The sequence below is a fragment of the Phyllosticta citribraziliensis genome, assembly GCF_038025025.1.
Source record: "Phyllosticta citribraziliensis strain CPC 17464 chromosome Unknown J3D65scaffold_9, whole genome shotgun sequence".
Lineage (NCBI taxonomy): Eukaryota > Fungi > Ascomycota > Dothideomycetes > Botryosphaeriales > Phyllostictaceae > Phyllosticta > Phyllosticta citribraziliensis.
In genome coordinates, this window is record NW_027117346.1 from 539,723 (window position 1) to 559,612 (window position 19,890).

Consider the following 19,890-nt stretch of genomic DNA (forward strand, 5'->3'; position numbering starts at 1 on the left):
GCTTGACCTGTTGAAGCTTGGACGCGCCCAACGAAAATCGGTTAGTCTTCCCCATGCGCGGCTCTCAACCACTGCTTTGCGCTGCCTCCGCCCGGCCGACGCCACTAGGTTGCGAGATCCAGGGCGCCGGTGCAAAACGGCATAGCTGACGTCCCCAACCGAATCCCACCCCTGCTCTTGCAGCCCTCAACCGCCCTCCGCCCGCCGCAAATCAGCTGTACAATTATTGCTGTCGGCGACTACCATCTGGCCCTCCTCCACACCTCAGCACCTCTCCTCCTCCACCTTCTTCCCTCCGACACCTCCCCTCCGCGCCTTCTCTTCTTGCTACTACCCGCCTCACCTACCTCTACGTCTACCTACGATACCCAGCCAAGGGAGCTGCCCACGTCTGTCCGGCAGTACCATCGAATTCCCTTGCGCCAGAAAACTGCAAGACCCTTCAATTCACCACAACCACGTAAGACGCTCCCATTGAACCATTGAACCCTTTGCCTGCCACGACGTCAATCTACCACAACTCGCCATCACGAAGAAAAAATTCCCCACCCCACCACGCTTATGCAGCTCCTACGGCACGCCCCGCGGCCGCCACGAAGCTCAATGCGGCTACTGACCGTTGAAAGTACCTGTTAATTGTTTGAAACCACCACAACTGCCCGACACCATGCTCGGCTCAGGTCCTCAGACGGGCGTCTCGACCCCGCGCTCTTCGTCGCATCTGCGCCCTCTGATCCTCTCCCACGGCTCGCTCGAGCACACTTTTCTCATTCCCACCGTCCTCCACTTCAACGCCTCACAACTCAAAGACTCCTTCCTCGCAACCCTCCCAGAGCCTTCCGAGGAGCGTGCTCAGGACGATGAGCCCTCTTCCGAGTGCGAGCTGGTTGCCCGCTACCTGGGCTTCATTGCCCACGAGGTCGAGGAGGGCGACGACCCGGGTTCGTACGAGGAGGTTCTCAAGCTCATTCTCAACGAGTTCGAGCGTGCATTCCTCCAGGGCAACGAGGTGCACGCCATTGCAGCATCCCTGCCCGGAATCGAGTCCAAGAAGCTCCAGGTCGTGAGCGGATACTACGCCGCGCGTGCCGCCGTGGATAGGCCGATCAAGCACCACGAGTCTGCGCTGTTCCGCGAGGTCCAGGACGGAAACGCCTTCCTTTACCCCGTCTTCGGAGGCCAGGGCAACATTGAGGAGTACTTCGACGAGCTGCGCGAGGTCTACTACACCTATCCTTCATTCGTCGAGGATTTCGTCAACGATTCGGCGGCACACTTGCAGAGTCTGTCGCGCGATACTCGCGTGTCTAAGCAGTACTCCAAGGGCCTGGACGTTTTGAGGTGGCTCAACAACCGGGAATCGCAGCCGGACATAGACTACCTCGTTTCTGCACCGGTCAGTCTGCCATTGATTGGTCTCACCCAGCTCGCCCACTATGTTGTCACCTGCAAGGTGCTTGGAAGCCATCCCGGCGATGTCAGGAGCCGTTTCAGTGGAACTACCGGCCATTCCCAGGGTGTTGTCACTGCCGCAGCCATTGCGGCGGCCGGAAGCTGGGACTCCTTTGAAAAGGCATCGCGTGATGCCCTCACAGTTCTGTTCTGGATCGGATCCCGCAGCCAACAGGCCTACCCCAGGACCTCGATTGCTCCCAATGTTCTCCAGGACTCGGTCGACAACGGCGAGGGTACTCCCACCCCCATGCTTTCCATTCGCGATCTCCCCCGCAAGGCCGTCGAGGACCACATTGCCGCTACAAACCAGCACTTGCCCGAGGACCAGCACATTGCCATCTCCTTGGTCAACAGCGCGCGCAACTTCGTCGTCACCGGCCCTCCTCTGTCTCTCTACGGTCTCAACCTCCGCCTGAGGAAGGTCAAGGCTCCCACTGGACTTGACCAAAACAGGATTCCTTACTCAGAGCGCAAGATTCGCTTCGTGAACCGTTTCTTGCCCATCACCGCGCCTTTCCACAGCCCGTACCTGAAGGAGGCCACCCGTCACCTTGACGAGGATCTCAAGGAAGTCACCATTTCCAAGAAGGACTTGACGATTCCCATGTTCGACACCAACAGCGGCAAGGACGTGCGCGAGGAGGCAACCGACAATATTGTTCCCAACCTTGTCCGCATGATTACCCAGGACCCTGTGAACTGGGAGCAGGCTACCGTCTTCCCCAACGCTACCCACATTCTCGACTTTGGCCCGGGTGGCATCTCTGGTCTTGGTGTCCTCACCAACCGCAACAAGGAGGGAACCGGTGTCCGTGTCATCCTCGCGGGTACCATGGATGGAACCAATGCCGAGGTTGGTTACAAGCCCGAAATGTTTGATCGTGACGCAGAGCACGCCGTCAAGTACGCGGTCGACTGGGTCAAGGAGTTTGGCCCCAAGCTCGTCAAGACTTCAGCTGGCCAGACTTACGTCGACACGAGGTTCAGTCGTCTCCTGGGTCTTCCTCCGGTCATGGTGGCCGGTATGACGCCTTGCACTGTTCCCCCGCCATTTGTCTCCGCAACGATGAACCAGGGCTACCACATTGAGTTGGCGGGCGGCGGATACTTCATGGACCCCATGATGACCGATGCGATTCTGAAGATCGAGAAGGCCATTCCTGCTGGCCGCGGCATTTCTGTCAACTTGATCTACGTCAACCCGCGTGCCATGCAATGGCAGATTCCCATGCTTGGGCGTTTGCGTGCCGAAGGCGTCCCCATTGAGGGTCTCACCATTGGTGCTGGTGTGCCATCAATTGAGGTTGCCAACGAATACATTGAGACTCTGGGTCTCAAGCACATCGGATTCAAGCCCGGTTCCATGGACGCCATCCAGCAGGTCGTCAACATTGCCAAGGCCAACCCCAAGTTCCCTTGCGTTCTTCAGTGGACCGGCGGTCGTGGCGGCGGTCACCATTCGTTCGAGGACTTCCACCAGCCGATACTGCAGATGTACGGCAGGATCAGGAAGTGTGAAAACATTGTCCTCATCGCTGGTAGCGGTTTCGGTGGTGCCGAAGACACCTACCCCTACATCACCGGTACCTGGTCCACCAAATTCGGCTTCCCTCCTATGCCGTTCGATGGTGTGTTCTTCGGCAGCCGTGTCATGGTTGCCAAGGAGGCGATGACCGCCCCAGCTGCCAAGCAAGCCATTTGCGACGCCCCTGGTGTTGATGACAGTGAGTGGGAAAAGACTTACAAGGGTCCGGCTGGCGGCGTCATCACTGTGCGCTCCGAAATGGGCGAACCCATCCACAAGCTTGCCACCCGTGGTGTGCTGTTCTGGGCCGAGTTGGACAAGAAGATCTTTGCTCTCGACAAGGCTAAGCGCCTTCCGGAGCTCAAGAGGATGCGTGACTACATCATCAAGAAGCTCAACGCGGACTTCCAGAAGCCTTGGTTCGGAAAGAACTCTGCGGGCGAGCCGTGTGAGCTGGAAGAGATGACCTATGCCGAGGTCGTCCGCCGCCTGGTGGAGCTTCAGTACGTCAAGCATCAGAACCGTTGGTGTGACGGATCGCTGGCTCGCTTCACTGGGGACTTCATCCACCGCGTGGAGGAGCGTTTCACGAGCTCCTCTGGCAAGCCCTCTCTTGTCCAGAACTTTTCCGAGCTCAACAAGCCTTTCGAGCTCCTCGACGCGCTCTTCAAGGAATACCCCGAGGCCGAAACGCAGCTCATCAACGCTCAAGATGTGCAGCACTTCCTCATGCTCTGCCAGAGGGTGACTCAGAAGCCTGTGCCATTCGTCCCCGTCCTGGACGACAACTTTGAGTTCTACTTCAAGAAGGACTCCCTCTGGCAGGCTGAGGATCTCGACGCTGTTGTTGGCCAGGATGTCGGCAGGGTCTGCATCTTGCAGGGTCCAATGGCCGCCAAGTACTCGACTAAGATGGACGAGCCGATTGGGGATATCCTCGGTGGTGTCCACGAGGGCCACATCAAGTACTTGCTCCAGGATCTCTACAACGGCGACGAGTCCAAGGTTCCCGAGGTGGAGTACTTTGGCTCCCACCTGCTTGGTGCCCACGACGATGTCGTCGAGGTTGACGGCTTGACAGTCTCCGAAGTTGAGAACAAGGTCACGTACAGGCTGTCCTCGGCTCCCAATGCCGCTCTTCCCGACCCGACCTCTTGGATCCAGCTGCTAGCCGGCAAGACCTACTCCTGGAGGCACGCCCTCTTCACGGTCGACGTGTTTGTACAAGGCCAGAGATTCCAGACCAACCCCATGCCCAGAATCTTCAACCCGACGTTGGGCATGATGGTTGAGATCACTAACCCGAATGACCCTGCCAACACTGTCATCACCATGAAGGAGCCCTCCAACGGCGGCAAGCACATCAAGACGGTCGAGATCAAGCTCGAGGGCAAGAATGAGATCGTACTCAGGATCATCGAGGAGAGGACCGCTTTGAACAAGGCTGTTGCTCTCCCCCTGAAGTTCACCTACCACCCCGAGACTGGTTACGCGCCAATCCGCGAGGTCATGGAGGGCCGCAACGACAGGATCAAGGACTTTTACTACAAGATCTGGTTCGGCGACGAAGCTTGCCCCTTCGAAGCCTCCGTTACCTCCACCTTCGAGGGTGGCCGCGCTCAAATCACCGGCGAGGCGATCAACGACTTTGTCCACGCTGTTGGCAACACCGGCGAGGCTTTCGTCGACCGTCCCGGCAAGGAGGTCTTCGCCCCCATGGACTTCGCCATTGTCGTTGGCTGGAAGGCTATTACGAAGCCCATCTTCCCCAGGGCCATCGATGGTGATCTCCTCAAGCTGGTTCACTTGTCGAACGAATTCCGCATGATCCCTGGCGCCCAGCCTCTCAAGAAGGGCGACGTTTTGGACACCACCGCCCAAGTCAACGCTGTCATCAACCAGGACTCTGGAAAGATGGTTGAGGTTTGTGGAACCATTACTCGCGATGGTGAGGCCGTCATGGAGGTCACCAGCCAGTTCTTGTACCGTGGTGCCTACACCGACTTCGAGAACACCTTCCAGCGCAAGGCCGAGACCCCCTACAACCTGCACCTTGCTTCCTCCAAGGACGTTGCCATCCTTCGTTCCAAGGAATGGTTCCGCCTCGAAGACCCAGACATTGACCTTCTCGACAAGACTCTGACTTTCAAGCTCCAGACCTTGGTTCGCTACAAGACCAAGTCTGTCTTTAGCTCTGTCGAGACGGTCGGTGAGGTTTTGCTTGAGCTGCCCACCAAGGAGGTCATCCAGATCGCCACCGTCGAGTACGAGGCGGGTACTTCTCACGGCAACCCCGTCGTTGACTATCTTGAGCGTAACGGCACCAAGATCGACCAGCCCGTTCTCTTCGAGAACCCCATTCCTCTCCACGGCAGGTCTCCCCTCACCCTCAAGGCACCTGCCTCGAACGAGACCTACGCTCGCGTCTCGGGCGACTACAACCCCATTCACGTCTCCAGGGTCTTCTCCAAGTACGCCAACCTGCCCGGTACCATTACGCATGGAATGTACTCTAGCGCCGCCGTTCGCAGCTTGGTCGAAACCTGGGCTGCCGAGAACAATATCGGTCGTGTCCGCAGCTTCCATGCCGATCTCGTTGGCATGGTCTTGCCCGATGACCAGATCGACGTCAAGCTCCAGCACGTCGGCATGGTCTCCGGTCGCAAGATCATCAAGATCGAAGCTTCCAACAAGGAGACCGAGGACAAGGTCCTCCTTGGTGAGGCTGAGATTGAGCAGCCCACTTCTGCCTACGTCTTCACTGGCCAGGGTTCGCAGGAGCAGGGTATGGGTATGGACCTGTACAACAGCAGCCCCGTGGCTCGCGAGGTCTGGGACCGAGCCGACAAGCACTTCTTGGACAACTACGGTACGTTCGGTAGCTTCCCATCTTTTTCCATTGCTAACGTTCAACAGGTTTCGCGATCACCTCCATTGTCCAGAACAACCCCAAGGAGCTCACCATTCACTTTGGTGGTCCTCGCGGCAAGGCCATCCGCCAGAACTACATGTCGATGACCTTCGAGACCGTCGCTGCCGATGGCACCATCAAGACCGAGAGGATTTTCAAGGACATTGACGAGACTACCACTTCGTACACTTACCGCTCTCCTACCGGTCTTCTGTCAGCCACTCAATTCACTCAGCCTGCTCTGACCCTCATGGAGAAGGCGGCTTTCGAGGACATGAGGTCGAAGGGGCTCGTCCAGCGCGACAGCAGCTTCGCTGGTCACTCTCTCGGTGAATACGCTGCCCTAGCCGCCCTTGCCGAAGTCATGCCCATTGAGTCTCTGGTGTCTGTTGTCTTCTACCGCGGTCTTACCATGCAGGTCGCCGTCGAGCGTGACGAGGCCGGCCGCTCCAACTACTCGATGTGCGCCGTCAACCCCAGCCGTATCTCCAAGACCTTCAACGAGCAGGCTCTCCAATACGTTGTCGAGAACATCTCCGAGGTCACTGGCTGGCTGTTGGAGATTGTCAACTACAACATCGCCAACATGCAGTACGTCTGCGCTGGTGATCTCCGCGCGCTCGACTGCCTGACCAACGTCACCAACTTCCTCAAGTCGCAGAGCATCGACATCCAGCAATTGATGCAGACTCTGTCTCTCGAGGATGTCAAGGCTCACCTGGTTGACATCATCACGGAGAGCGCCAAGCAGACCAACGCCAAGAAGCAGCCTATCGAGCTCCAGCGTGGCTTTGCTGTCATTCCTCTGCGTGGTATCGACGTGCCCTTCCACAGCACTTTCCTGCGCAGTGGTGTCAAGCCTTTCAGGAGCTTCCTGCTCAAGAAGATTCACAAGACTTCCATCGACCCAGGCAAGCTCATTGGCAAATACATCCCCAACGTCACGGCCAAGCCGTTTGAGCTCACGAAGGAGTACTTCGAGGACGTGTACCGCCTGACCAACTCGCCCAAGATTGGCAACATCCTTGCCAACTGGGAAAAGTATGCCGATTCCGAGGCGCTTGCCACGGTGGCTGCGAAGGCCTCGTAGAAGCCGCAAGGACGTGAATCAACAATGACAATATGAATCATGGAGGTTATGATGAGTCGAGGATGGGAATATGGAATACACGAAGTGTCCTTTTTTGCTAAAGTCTGAGTATTGCTTGCGGTGTTGGGCGTTCAAGAATGGGCCTTTTTGAAAGAGTAGAAGCATGTGCTATATCCAAGAGTGGCTAGAACCTTTCCCACTGCTTTCATGTATCGATTCGTTTGTACTAGAATTGAAAGAATTTCTAAGAAATCATCGTGAAACCCACGAAGTGATTTATTGCGAAGGAAGCTCAGCGCCGTGATTCACCTCAGTCACTGTGGTGGATGGACGGGGAGACAGCCGCCGGGCGCCCGCCAATCAGTGCACGTGACCGAGTCAAAATCGCGGAAACCCGGCCGACTGAGGCCGAGCATCAGCCGGATCAGAGTAAACAATCGCCATCCCAGCAGCAGATCACTCAACCACCTGTGCGGTCGCTTTTCTCCCGGACAACCATCTCTCACAGGCTGTTTCGTCTTGCGCAACATGGATCGCTACAAGTCGGCCTCGATACCCATGGACTTCGAGTACACCAACCGCACGGGGCCTGTCGACAACAACTCGCCGTTCATGGTAGCGAGCCGTGCGAGACAACAAGAAGGACAACACACCAAGAAACGTAAGTTGTAGACAGGTGCGCGGAGGCGGCACACTGCGAAACATCCACGGACCCACAGGAGATCGACGCTGACATGAATTGGGATGTGGCAGGGCCTTTTGAGAGCTACATCACGCCAAGCCAAACTCCCAGCCTCCGCGATCCTAACAACCATACATTTCTCTTCTCGCAACATCCCACCCACAACTTTGGCTCGCCTAGCAAAGTTGCGTCGCACAGCACCAATCGACCAGGAAGTCCGATCAAGTCCCCGTTGAAGGATCCAAGATTTCAGACACCGCGCAAACTAGACCTTGCCGACGTCAGCTCACCAGAGGACACACCCGGCGCGGACACGGACGCGAACAACGCAGATAGCGAGGCGACGCCGGACACCAGTTCTATGGGCTTCCGGAACCGCGCAGTCAACTTCATGGCAGGCGGCAGAAGCAAGCCGAACAATGGCGAGAGTCCGAGTAAGAGGGATGAGAAACCGGAAAGCTGGACCAGTAAATTGGGGAGGTTAATGGTCAGTCCTGAGCCAAAGTCGAAAAGCGGCGGCGGTCCATTCACCAACAAGGGAGAGAAGCGGATATTGCGAAGAAGAAATGCTGGCGAGAGCACAAGAAAACCAAGTGGACGATCGCGGCGCATCAATTCGTCACATATGGACAGCTCGGACGACGAAAGCTCGAATCGCAAAACAGGACCACATATTCCGCTCTGGCGCACATTTCTCGACTACATTGACGACCATCCGGACCTACCAAATACCCTTTCGTTCTACGTCCAGCTTGGCATGAATGTTTTCTGGATGGGCTGCGTTATGTACGTCGTGTACGCCTTCTGGAGTGCTGTTCAAGGCGACGTCAACATAGCGGCAGACAAGGCCATGACACAGGCGCTGGCTGAGATGGCCAAATGCGCACAAGACTTCAAGGACAACGACTGTGGCGGACGACGGATGCCGGCACTGGAAAACGCGTGCATGAACTGGGAACAGTGCATGAAGAGGGATCCAAAGGCTGTGGGCAGGGCGCGGGTCAGTGCACACACGTTTGCCACCATCTTCAACTCGTTTGTCGAGCCCATCTCCTACAAAGCCTTCGTAAGTACACCCTTCCCCTAACGCCCTTCGTTCCTCGCATCCTGTTCACTCGGAGTCAATCTAGATGCGACATTCACTAACCTGCCACAACAGATTTTCTTTGCTGGAGTCCTCAGCACCGCCGTCATCATCAGCAATTTTGCCCTTTACAGATTCCGCGTCCAGCATCCGCTCACTCAAAATGCTCCCAACCCTTCTTCTCATCCGCAACCACCTTATGACTTCACAAGCCCATATGCGGCCCACCAGCAACATCACTACCTCACTTATGGTCCTGGCTCCATTCCTCCAACCCCCCAAAGACACCCTTCAGCAGGCGGCATGGGCTATCCTGCAACGCCGGGAAACCCCCGTATGATTGGCGAGTTTTTCAACACTCCGGCGACGCATGGGCAGTGGTATGGTGGTCAAGAGGCAATGACAGGTCAGAGAGATGGGAGACAGCCAGCTGCAAATGGCAGCCCAACCAAGAAGATTGAGTGGTCGAGGTAGAAGAACCTGCCGTGGGTAATTGCGGATTCTTGTTTTCATTACAGGGTTTTGGGACTTGGCCGGTTGACGGAGGGTTGGTTAAAAGGATCAGGCTCAGGTTCGGTGGATCTGTCTAGGTACAAGGTGTGCATACGGTAGCGGCACTGCATACACCCGTTCTAAAGCTGGGCGGGGGCATGGCGTTGGTTTACGACATTCATTCCTTAAGCCATTCTGTTCGCATGATTCCTAGGGATAGGAGGATTGGGACCTTGAAACAACCAGATTCGTGGTTACTAGCTTCTGATATCGTTCTGAGCGATGTATGTAGGTCCGTAGTAGTGGAGGGTTCCGATTGTCCTCATCGGCGTGTACATGAATAGCTGCATGAGAGACAACAGGATGGAATTCAATCTGCTTTAAAAACAAACTATAGAAAGTGCTAGGCTATGAGCCTCGCTTTCATTAAGCATGAAAACAAACACTTAAGCGTCGAATTCAACCAAAATCTTAGAATTTTTCTCGGTAGCTCTGTGGTAAGATGCCTGCGGAGCGGAGGTGAAGTCCGATATACCAATGACGTCAAGGCGCTAACCTCACAAGGCTTAGTCGCACAACGTTCGCCGAACTTTTGCCAGCACCCTCGCCCGGAAAGTCTGAGAGCTTGTCAACATCAGCACGCTCGCTGCTTCCACCTTTTCCTCCTCCGGTCACTCCTTGCACGAGACTCTTCAACATGGCTGGGAACTCTCAAGCAATCGCCCAGCTCCTGCAGCAGAGCTTGGTTCCTCAGCACAGCAAAGAAGGTTCGTATTATATCGCCCGCGCGAGCTCCGTTTGCAATCAACAGAGCACGGCGACAGCGGACAACAGACGGCGGCGCTTCGCACATCCCCATTGCTTCTAGTCAAAGACTGAGCTGACAATTTCTCCCTAGCCGAGGCCGCCATCCGGCAACAAGAGACCATCCCCGGCTTCTCAATCGCACTTCTTCAGATTGTCGCAGATGCCTCGATTCCCCAGACCACGAGGCTCGCTGCCGCCCTCTACTTCAAAAACTACATCAGGCGCGATTGGACTGTACGTGTGCCAAACTATACATCGGCGCCCCGGCAGACGGTAACGATTGATAGGATGTGTCTGGCGAATACCGCCTCCCGCAAAATGAGGTCGTCACGGTTAAACAAGAGCTCATCGGCCTCATGATTACCCAACCGCCCGCCATACAAAGTCAACTTGGCGACGCGATCTCCATGATCGCAGAGAGTGACTTTTACGAGCGCTGGGACACGCTTGTCGAGGTCAGTCTCTCACGAGTCTATTTGCCGGGGAGGAGAGCTGACTTGCTTTCAGGACCTCGCGTCGCGCTTGACTCCAAACGATGCCAAGGTCAACAATGGTGTCCTCCAAGTCGCACATTCGATATTCAAGCGCTGGAGGCCGTTGTTCAGATCAGACGATCTCTTCACTGAGATCAACCACGTCCTGCAAAGATTCAGCGAGCCGTTCTTTCAGCTCCTCAAAGTGAGTTGAGAGTCTGCAAATTGAGACGGGTCACCCCACTAACCCGTAGAAAGAACACAGACGAGCAAATCACCGCGAACGCAGGCAACAAGGAGGCGCTGCAGGGCTACGCCCAGACCCTTAACCTCATCTTGAAGCTCATGCATGACTTGTCCTGCCAGGACCTGCCGCCTCTCTTCGAAAGCCACTTGGACCAATTGGTCGCCTTCTTGCACAAATATCTCACTTACGACAACCCACTTCTTCACACAGACGACGAGGCCGAAGCAGGAGTCCTCGAGTACATAAAGGCAGGAATTTTCGAGACCCTTGTCTTGTGGACCACCAAATACGAGGATGAGCTTGGCCAATACCTTGGAACCTTTGTGGAGAGCTCGTGGTCCTTGTTGACTGCCATTGGACCGGAGACCAAGTACGACATCCTCGTCAGCAAAGCTCTGCAATTCCTCACCTCGGTCACCGCCAACCAACAGCACGCTGCGGCCTTCAACAATGACCAAGTCCTCAACCAAGTCATTGAAAAGGTCATCCTTCCCAACGTGTCTCTCCGTGAATCTGATGTCGAGATGTTCGAGGATGAGCCTATTGAGTACATCCGGAGAGATCTGGAGGGCTCTGACAGCGACACGAGGAGGCGCGCAGCCACCGACTTCCTGCGCCAATTAATACGGCAGTTTGAGGACCTGGTCACGGGCGTGGTCAACAAGTATATTGACGCCTACCTGCAAAACTATGCAGCCAACCCGAAGGACAACTGGAAGTCCAAGGACACCGCCGTCTATCTCTTCTCATCCATCGCGGCCAAGGGCGCTTCGACAGCCGCCTATGGTGTGAAGACGGTTAATGCCCATGTCAACATTCTGGACTTCTTCCAGAAGCATATTGCGGACGATCTGACTGGCGAGTCCGTCGAGCCGATACTCAAGGTCGATGCCATCAAGTTCGTCTATATTTTCCGCAGCCAGCTGACGCAACAATACTGGCAAGCCGCCTTCCCTCTCCTGGTCAAGCATCTTGGTGTTCCCAACTATGTCATCTACTCATACGCTGCCATCGCAGTGGAGCGGGCGCTTTACCTGACGGATGACAACAAGCAACTCGTCATTGCAAAGACGGATGTTGCTCCTCTCGCAAAGGATCTCCTTGTGCATCTCTTTGGTCTAATCCAGAAGGACTCTGCACCCGAGAAGATCCAAGAGAACGAATTCTTGATGAAGTGTGTCATGAGGGTTCTCGTTTTCATCCGGGAAGACGTCATTCCCATCACTGACATCGTTCTCACCAACTTCATCAACATCACCAAGGTCATCCGCCACAACCCCAGCAACCCGCGCTTCTACTACTACCATTTCGAAGGCCTTGGCGCACTCATCAGGTTTGCGGCTCCGTCTCAACCCGAGAAGCTCGAGAATGCGCTTTTCGAGCCCTTTTCCTCAATCCTCTCCGAAGACGTTCAGGAGTTCACGCCTTACGTCTTCCAGCTTTTCGCTGCTCTTCTCGAGGCCAACCCATCTGGCGCACTGCCCGACTTTTACAAGAACCTCATTCAGCCGATCGTTCACCCATCTCTTTGGGAGTCCAAGGGCAACGTGCCTGCCCTTGTTCGGTTCCTTTCGGCCATCGTGTCGCGCGGCGCATCGGTCATTGTGCAAAACAACCAGCTGGAACCCATCTTGGGTATCTTCCAGAAACTCATCTCCACCAAGACCTACGAAAACCAGGCTTTCGACCTCATCGAAGTCATTGTTGGCTCCTTCCCCGTGGAGGCTCTCAAGAGTTATTTTGCTCCCATGCTCCAAATCTTGTTCACCAAGCTGTCGAGCAATCCCTCTGAGAGCTTCAAGCTCCGCTTCGTGCGCTTCTACCACTTCATTTCCGCCCGCGATGACAAGAGTCTCGGTTGCGACTTCTTCATCACTGTCGCTGATTCGGTGCAGAACGAGTAGGTCAATCACCTCGCGTTGTTCTTTGTGATACTGATCATCTTTCTACAGTATCTTCCGCCCCGTCTACACGCAAATTATTCTCCCCGAGACGCAGAAGCTGACGCGGCCCTTTGACCGCAAGACGGCCGTCGTCTCCTTCACCAAGACGCTTGCCGACGGACAGGCGTTTATCGAGCGCTACCAAAAGGGCTGGGCACTGACGTGCGAAGCCCTCCTCAAGCAGCTGCTCAACCCACCCGTCGCGCCAGGCAACGACGACGTGATTGCCGACGCTCAGGACGTCGACGATCTGGGCTTCGGCGTCGGCTTCACCCAGCTCAACACGTGCAAGAAGACGCCCGTCGACCCGTTCCCCGAAGTCGGCGACGTCAAGAAGTGGGTCGGCCAGTACCTCCGCGAGGCGGATGCGCGCAACGGCGGTCGCGTCGGCTCGTACGTGCAGAGCAGGCTGTCGGACCAGGCGCGGACGGCGTTGATGGAGACGATGGCCATGGCTGGTGCTTAAAGGTGGGATGTCAGATGCAAAATAGATGTCTGATTATCAATGGTTGGTTGGTGGCAATCCATGGATGGATGGATGGATGGATAGGTGGAGTGGCTCGTGTCTAACCAAAAAAAGAGACTGCACGGAGCATCATCACTCGAAGTTTCAATGATACCATTTGGAAAGTCTGAAGAATAGTCGCCGGTACAAAAAGTTTACAATTCAAGAGATCGCATGCAACCTGTTCTCAAGAAGTTTGAGGACTGTCTTGCAATGGAGTGAGTGAGTGAGGGTTAGTGAATTAGCTGGAGTTAGCGTGGCATTTTGCTTTTCTTCTTTGGGAACAAACAGGTCCATGATTTGGTCATCTTGACTGCTGGATTGCCTGTAGACGAATGGAGTAAGCAAGCTTGAAGTTGTTTGTATTGCTACCACGCACTCATCGCGCACAAGGAACAAAATGGTGGATAAGGTATGATACAATTTGGGTATGAATGATTTGCGCATTTGACGAAAGGGCTCCCATCTACCTGGCGTCACACATGAGCGTCTGGCGGGTAGCAACACAGCGAGGCAACACCTCCCTCCCACCATGTACGCCTGCCTCCACGTGAACCAACGCCTCCAACAGCACTCCGACTTGCGTCTAAATTCCAGAAGCCATCTCACTCGCGCAACAGCAGCCTCGCAGCTCCCCAGTCGCCAGCTCCAGAACCACCGCACACTCCCCCTCCCCCGTTCCATCAGTCACGCTCATCCAGCTCGCTCGCCGCTTCCTACACGGCATGCACGCCACCAAACCCCAAGCCCTCGCTCGCAGCGCTCAGCCTGGCGCACAAGCTCAAAAAGACGACCGTCTCGGTCGCGGCGTAGTAATTGAGCGTGTCGAGCAAGATGCGCAGGTGCTTCGCGAAGTTGTCCTCGTAGCGCTGCAGCAGCTCCATCATCTTGGTCAGCTTGGCGGGGTCGTGAGGGATGCCACCGCCCGCGGCGGCAGAGCCGGTTGACGGGTTGGCCGCGTGCGTCGAGGCTTTGGGCGCGTTTGTGGTGCTCGTTGGGGACAGCGGGGAGGAGGAGAGGTCGGCGTCGGCGGAGAAGAGGTAGCGCGAGAAGGACGACGTGTATTCGGCGAACATGGTGCAGGTGCCTAGGATCTTGCCGTTGATCTGTGAGAGGTGGTTGTTAGAGTATGTCCCATGCTCTCCAAACTTCTCATGTGACACGGGGCAGACTGGGGATGAGGCGACGTACCTTGAGCAGCTTCGAGTTTGTCAACATGCACTCCTTGAGACAAGTAGCAAGGAAATCGACGTGATCCTGCATCAGCTCGTCGACCGTGCGCTTCACCTGCTCGGACGACTCGCCATCGATGTCCATGGCCGACTCCTCGACCTCTGCATTCGCATTCAGCCGCGACATCATCGATTGCCAGTTCGGCTCGATGACCTCGGCCGTGCTGTAGTAAAGCAGCTGCTGCACAAACACCAGCATCCGGGCCCGCAGCGTGTACGCTCTGCGCTTCCATTGCTCAATCTTGGGGTTTGACGAGCGGTGCTTCCAGCTGCGCACTTTGCTGTAGCCAACCCAGCTGTTGCCCAAGACCGTCTCGGCGTGCCGCAGGGACAGGAGGTAGCGGAAGAGGAGTTGGTAGCGCGTCAGCGTAACTCGGCTGACAACCAACGATAGCGGGAAAGGCATGGCGTAGTCGAGAACAAGAGCATCGAAGCCGATGATTTCCTTTTCGTTGGTGGTCGTGGTGGACTGCACGGCCGGGGTGTAGAAGCTGCCCGTCGCAGCATCTTGATCCAAGCCCGTCACCGTCACAATCTTCATGAGCCAGTTGGTCAGTCCAATCTCGTTCATCTGTACCTTGACATCCTCCTTGTAGGGGTCCTCTGCTGCCACGCTTCCAGGCTGGCGCAGAGCGAGATCGAGCAACGATTGCAGCTTGCCGATATTAACGTGCCTAGCCGTCTTTTTGAGCTCAGACGTTCCCAGTTCGAGGAAATAAGAAAAGAAGTCGGAGCGGTCGAGGAAAAAGTAGTGCTTCAAGGATCGAAGGCGGGCAGGAAGAGCATGTGTCGTGAGGAGAAGATGGAGTAGGGAGGAGTTGGCGTATGCATATGCACTATTGACGTTTTCCAGGAAGCGAGGGTCGTCAAAGGTTGTTGGTACATCTTGAACCACTTTGCTGACATCCACGCCGCCACACTCTCGAACAACATTGAGGTATTTTCCCGCGAGCAACACCTTGTCCTTGAGGCCTTCCAGCTGCGGGGGAACCAGGTTGTCGCGTATGGTGTAACGCTTCTCCCAGTATTCGTCTGTGTAGTCCTGGTCGAGGCGTTCGCGCTTGATGCTTTTTTGCTCTTTTATCAAAAACTCGGCGTGTGGGTCTTTGATGGCTCCTTGATGCAGCCACTCATTCAGCATAGTCATATAAGGCCGACTTGCTTCTCGCAATAGGGTCGTAAGTAGCGTTCGAGCAGCCGGATCTCCCGACATTGACGCCAGTCTCTTAGATATCAGCCCGAGCACACTACCGCCCTTGCACACTTTCTTTCCCCCAATGGAGCCCTGCGCAATATTCCCGCCCTCTCTCAGGGATTCGAGGATGTCCTCGAGGTTTTCGGTCTCATCAAGGTCGTCATCATCATCATTTCCAATCAATCCGTTGGCCCTCAAAACCTCGAGGCCCATGCTGTACAGTTGGAAGAGCATGTGGCTCGTTGGCTTGGTATGCAGGTTGAGCAAATGTAGGGTAAATGTAGAGTTTGTGAGCATTTGGTGTTCCAGCTGAGCCATGAGGACTAGATAATCCTTTAGCAGCTTGCGGACAACGGCGCACAACGCATGGTTGACTGCGCCGTACTCGTCCCTGCTCTGCACTTCGATGAAAGCCTCCAATGCCGAGTAGTGTGTCGCCATCTTCAGCATGTTGGTTGTCAAGTCCCGCAAGCTTGGATCCAGGCCGTTTGCTATGCGGTAAGAAGGCCCCATGAGCTTATCCTTCTCCTCCGACGGGTTGTACGTTTCCGAAAAGCGTATGTATTGGCCTTCGAATCCCATGAAAACGAAAAGAAGGTCCTCTATAATGGCTGCCTCCTGGGCGTCCAGCGACAACTGTCCCAAAGGCTCGGGCTGCAATTGAGAGGGCGCAAGAGAGGCCCTTTGGGGTGTGGATATCCGCGAAGCAAGTGGTGCAGTGGAGTGTGGGATCAATGACGCCTGGGGTATCCAGGGCTCTGATGAATGTCAGCTACGGAAATTTGGGTCGCGACAGTATTCTCCGTACCCCGCTTCTCATCGTCCTTTGCGTCGTTTGAGCTCGACACACTCCGGCTGGTGGTCTTGCTTGCAGGGCCCTCATCCTTGGACTTTCTCGAGTTTGCGCGACTGTCGGTCGAGTGTCTGAGCGGGGTGCGCTTAACAGTCACGGCCTCTCTCATGAGGACATTGGACCTCTCGGTGCGGCGCTCAGAGGCCTTGGTGGAGGAATGGGCGCGAGAGGAAGAAGCGCGGGACTGAGAAAGCGGGTCTTGGTCGCGCGTCATGGAGGAGACGCGGGGTTTGGAGGCGCTGGAGACGCGTTCAGCATGTTGATAGTACTTGGGAGTTGGACGCGACGAAGACATGGCAGGCGGAGCAGAGGTCCATGGGGGTGGGAGGGTACAATGTTTGGGGGGGATTGGGAGCTGGACCTGGACCTGGACCTCGAAGCTGCCGGGCAGCGGAAAGTCGACGCGCACCGTGTTGTCCAGCCACATGTGGCGGTGCGCGAGTAAGTATCCGTACTGTCGATGGTACCTATACACTGGCGGTCAACAACAACAACGACGTCGACTGCTCGTTTGAAGCGAGGCGTCCAGTCCACAGATCAGTTCAGTGTCCGGTCGGTGTCTTGCCTCGACTCGGTGCCGTCCAGTCCTGACCCTGAGCAGTGAGGCGGGTAATGTAGCCAACGCGGTTCGTGAAAGCCCAAAGCCGCGACAAGAGCAGGCGTTTCAGCAGTCGAGAAACATGGAGTAGCACTGCGAAGCTGGGGACCACTAGCGGCGTATCCGGGGTCGCCCAATGAAAAGCTGTGGCGGGCAGCCTCGGCCAGGGCAGGGCATGTGAGGTGAGGTGTAGTCCGTAAACCGAAGCCGACCTTCTCCATCTTCGCCATGAATCACTCCGCTTCGCCGCAACCCTATATCCTGCACTCTTGCGCGCACGCTGCCCTGCCGCCGTGCTGTGCTCCTGTCCTGCAACCTTCATGCCCCTGCCTTTCTCCCTCATCGCATCACAGCATTGGCCTTGGTTAGCTTGACATGTCAGACTCTGTGGGTAAGAGACCATGCCCCATCATTGCCGAGAGCACGCGATCATCCGCCGCCCGACGACCTCCTCAACTCGACACTGACGCCTCGCGCGCCCTCCAGATAGAGTCTTCAGCCATGCTCTCAACACCGTCAATAAGATCCGGATTGGTTCCGAGAAGCCACCCTCGTCCATCCGGTTGAAGCTCTATGGGCTGTACAAACAGAGCATGGGTACTTTCTCACCCATCTTGTCCTCCGGACCAGCGCAATCCTGACGAATGCATCAGAGGGCGACGTGGACGGCATTATGGAGAGACCCGAGGGCGACACTGAAGAGGCGCATCGGGCTCGCGAGAAATGGTGACTCCAATTACCCGCCAACCTCACCTTTCAAAGACCAAACCAGCTGAGACTTGCTTGCTTCACCCAGGGACGCATGGAAACAACAAAACGGGCTATCGCGCACCGAAGCCAAGCGTCGGTACATCGAAACCCTGATCGAAACCATGCACAAGTACGCCTCGCCCTCGCCCGACGCCCGCGAGCTCGTCGCCGAACTCGAATTCGTGTGGGACCAAGTCAAGTCCAACGTCCCCTCCTCGTCGTCCTCATCGCCCCTCCAGACCCTCGGCATGCCCTCCTACCACGCCCTGGGCTCGTCGGGCACCACCTCTCACGACTACCCCCCGCCACCGAACCAGCACCTGCACGGGCGACGGAGCGGGCAGATGACGGTGCTCTCGCCGCCACCGCAGGGCGAGGAAGACGACGAGGAGGAATTTGTCGACGCCCAAGACTCGCAAGACAACAGCGAACATGCCGACGGCGCGCGCGATGCCGCTCCGGCAGCAAAAGCAGCAGCGCGCGGCGCCGGAGGCCAGCGCAACTCATCCGTCGCGGGAGACCGCAAGTGGCGGCGACGCGTCGAGGCTACGCTGGTAAAGATGACGACGGAAGTGGCAGCGCTGCGTGAGCAGCTCGAGTCACGGCACCTGTTTGCGCGGTCCCAGCGGCGCAGCCTTGGCGCCTGGATTGGATGGTTCTTGTGGTTCGTGGTCAAGCTTATCGCGGCAGATATTGTCATCTTGGGGATAATATTGCTGTGGATGCGGCGCAAGAAGGACAGGCGGCTCGAGGGTGCAATTCGCGTGCTGCTCGGGGACGCGGTGGTGCAAATGCAGCGTGTGGGAGGTCAGCAGATGGTGCAGAGCCTGGGGCGTGTGGGATTAAGCAAGCTGACAGGGAGGAAGACTTTGACGCAGTGAGAACAGGGGGGTTTTTGCTTGTCGGGCTGGCACACGGCTGGGTCAACAAGACGGAGAGATACCACTGTCGCAATTGACGGTTGGGTGTTTGGAGTTTGATTGTTGGGACATGACGATTTGGGTCTCTTGATTAGCTTACTGGCAGCTTTGTGTGGTCTTGACAATGTTTGCACTTCAACACCATAGATATTGTACAGCGCATCTACTTGTCCAGCGTGTGGTACTCAAGGAAATTCTTCATTCACTACCGGCACCCAAAGTTCGTTCGTCCAGGGAGCTGTCGTCTACTATCACGGCAGCACTGGAGCCGGCACGCGAAAAGATTGAATTTGCTAGCGTCAAGCTCACAGCTTTAGGGACTGACGCTTGAAATATATATTGTGAAAACTTTGATTGGTTTTGAGGGAACTGGGAAAACATGATGGTCGGACGGTGTCTCCACGAAGATTAAAGGCAATAGTTGAGTTGATCCAACAAGCCTACCCAATCTGGCGCAGATGCATTGGTTCGATCCTCGCAGCTCTCTTTTGCCCTTTTCTTTTTGCTCCGCTCAGTGCTGTCCTGTCTTTCTCTAACGATCTGCTTAACGTGTGAGCGCAGCATGATGTTCGGCGCCGTTGTCACATGTCAATCCTCGACCACTAAGGTATTCCAGACTTTCGTCCGATCCAAAGCAACATCCATGACGCGCCCCTGAGCCGCAAAACATAAAAAACAACCCAAAGTGGATGTCTAAAGAAATGGGACTTCCTGGCAATATGAATGCGCTTAGGGAGCATCCATTCACTGCTACTGTCGCGCTTAGGAAGCATTCATGCGCTGCTGCAGCCAGACCCAGCGTGTCTCATTTCTTTCTACACCCACTGTGAACCCAAACTCAGAGCATGGACAGCCGCAGGTACGGTAGTCAGACCACACCAGTCGATCCGACGGGCTGGCTGGCGAACCACCCGCCCGACTAGGCAAGCCGTGTGACGTCGACCGATATCAAAGCGTCATGGTTACAAAAGTGGCCATCCTACACCTCCACAATCCGCAGCCGAACTACATTGGCGATGATGCTGATGATGCCAAACTTGTATCCGAATCTCAATTCCGCATACAAAAGCAGCATGATCACCGATCGATATGCATATTTTCCCACCCGCTTGCCCAGGGGCTGTTTAC

At 55.9% G+C, this 19,890-nt stretch overlaps 5 protein-coding genes across 5 annotated transcripts; 4 read left to right on the forward strand and 1 right to left on the reverse strand.

Annotated features, from left to right (window-relative positions):
- The first annotated feature begins 236 nt into the window (after positions 1 to 236).
- On the forward strand, positions 237 to 7,232 carry J3D65DRAFT_631746 (acyl transferase domain-containing protein). Its single transcript, XM_066800935.1, has 3 exons — positions 237 to 460; positions 627 to 5,849; positions 5,897 to 7,232. The coding sequence occupies exons 2-3, from the start codon at positions 668 to 670 to the stop codon at positions 6,979 to 6,981; spliced, it is 6,267 nt and encodes a 2,088-aa protein (XP_066652944.1). The 5' UTR covers positions 237 to 460; positions 627 to 667; the 3' UTR covers positions 6,982 to 7,232.
- A 177-nt stretch (positions 7,233 to 7,409) lies between these two features.
- Positions 7,410 to 9,682, forward strand: J3D65DRAFT_631749 (Di-sulfide bridge nucleocytoplasmic transport domain-containing protein). The gene is made up of 3 exons (XM_066800936.1): positions 7,410 to 7,642; positions 7,735 to 8,729; positions 8,823 to 9,682. Exons 1-3 carry the CDS (start codon positions 7,510 to 7,512, stop codon positions 9,219 to 9,221), a joined length of 1,527 nt encoding a protein of 508 aa, XP_066652945.1. The 5' UTR covers positions 7,410 to 7,509; the 3' UTR covers positions 9,222 to 9,682.
- A 153-nt stretch (positions 9,683 to 9,835) lies between these two features.
- Positions 9,836 to 13,643, forward strand: J3D65DRAFT_631752 (chromosome segregation protein-like protein Cse1). Its single transcript, XM_066800937.1, has 6 exons — positions 9,836 to 10,006; positions 10,138 to 10,280; positions 10,334 to 10,501; positions 10,554 to 10,724; positions 10,778 to 12,666; positions 12,719 to 13,643. Exons 1-6 carry the CDS (start codon positions 9,937 to 9,939, stop codon positions 13,173 to 13,175), a joined length of 2,898 nt encoding a protein of 965 aa, XP_066652946.1. The 5' UTR covers positions 9,836 to 9,936; the 3' UTR covers positions 13,176 to 13,643.
- Positions 13,644 to 13,930: 287 nt separating this feature from the next.
- Positions 13,931 to 16,789, reverse strand: J3D65DRAFT_647006 (spindle pole body component 97; the record flags this gene model as incomplete). Its single annotated transcript, XM_066802314.1, has 3 exons — positions 13,931 to 14,320; positions 14,406 to 16,399; positions 16,450 to 16,789. 3 exons carry the CDS (start codon positions 16,787 to 16,789, stop codon positions 13,931 to 13,933), a joined length of 2,724 nt encoding a protein of 907 aa, XP_066652947.1.
- A 539-nt stretch (positions 16,790 to 17,328) lies between these two features.
- On the forward strand, positions 17,329 to 19,127 carry J3D65DRAFT_631755 (acyl CoA binding protein-domain-containing protein). Its single transcript, XM_066800938.1, has 4 exons — positions 17,329 to 17,483; positions 17,579 to 17,689; positions 17,746 to 17,818; positions 17,889 to 19,127. The coding sequence occupies exons 1-4, from the start codon at positions 17,468 to 17,470 to the stop codon at positions 18,721 to 18,723; spliced, it is 1,035 nt and encodes a 344-aa protein (XP_066652948.1). The 5' UTR covers positions 17,329 to 17,467; the 3' UTR covers positions 18,724 to 19,127.
- The last annotated feature ends 763 nt before the right edge of the window (positions 19,128 to 19,890 follow it).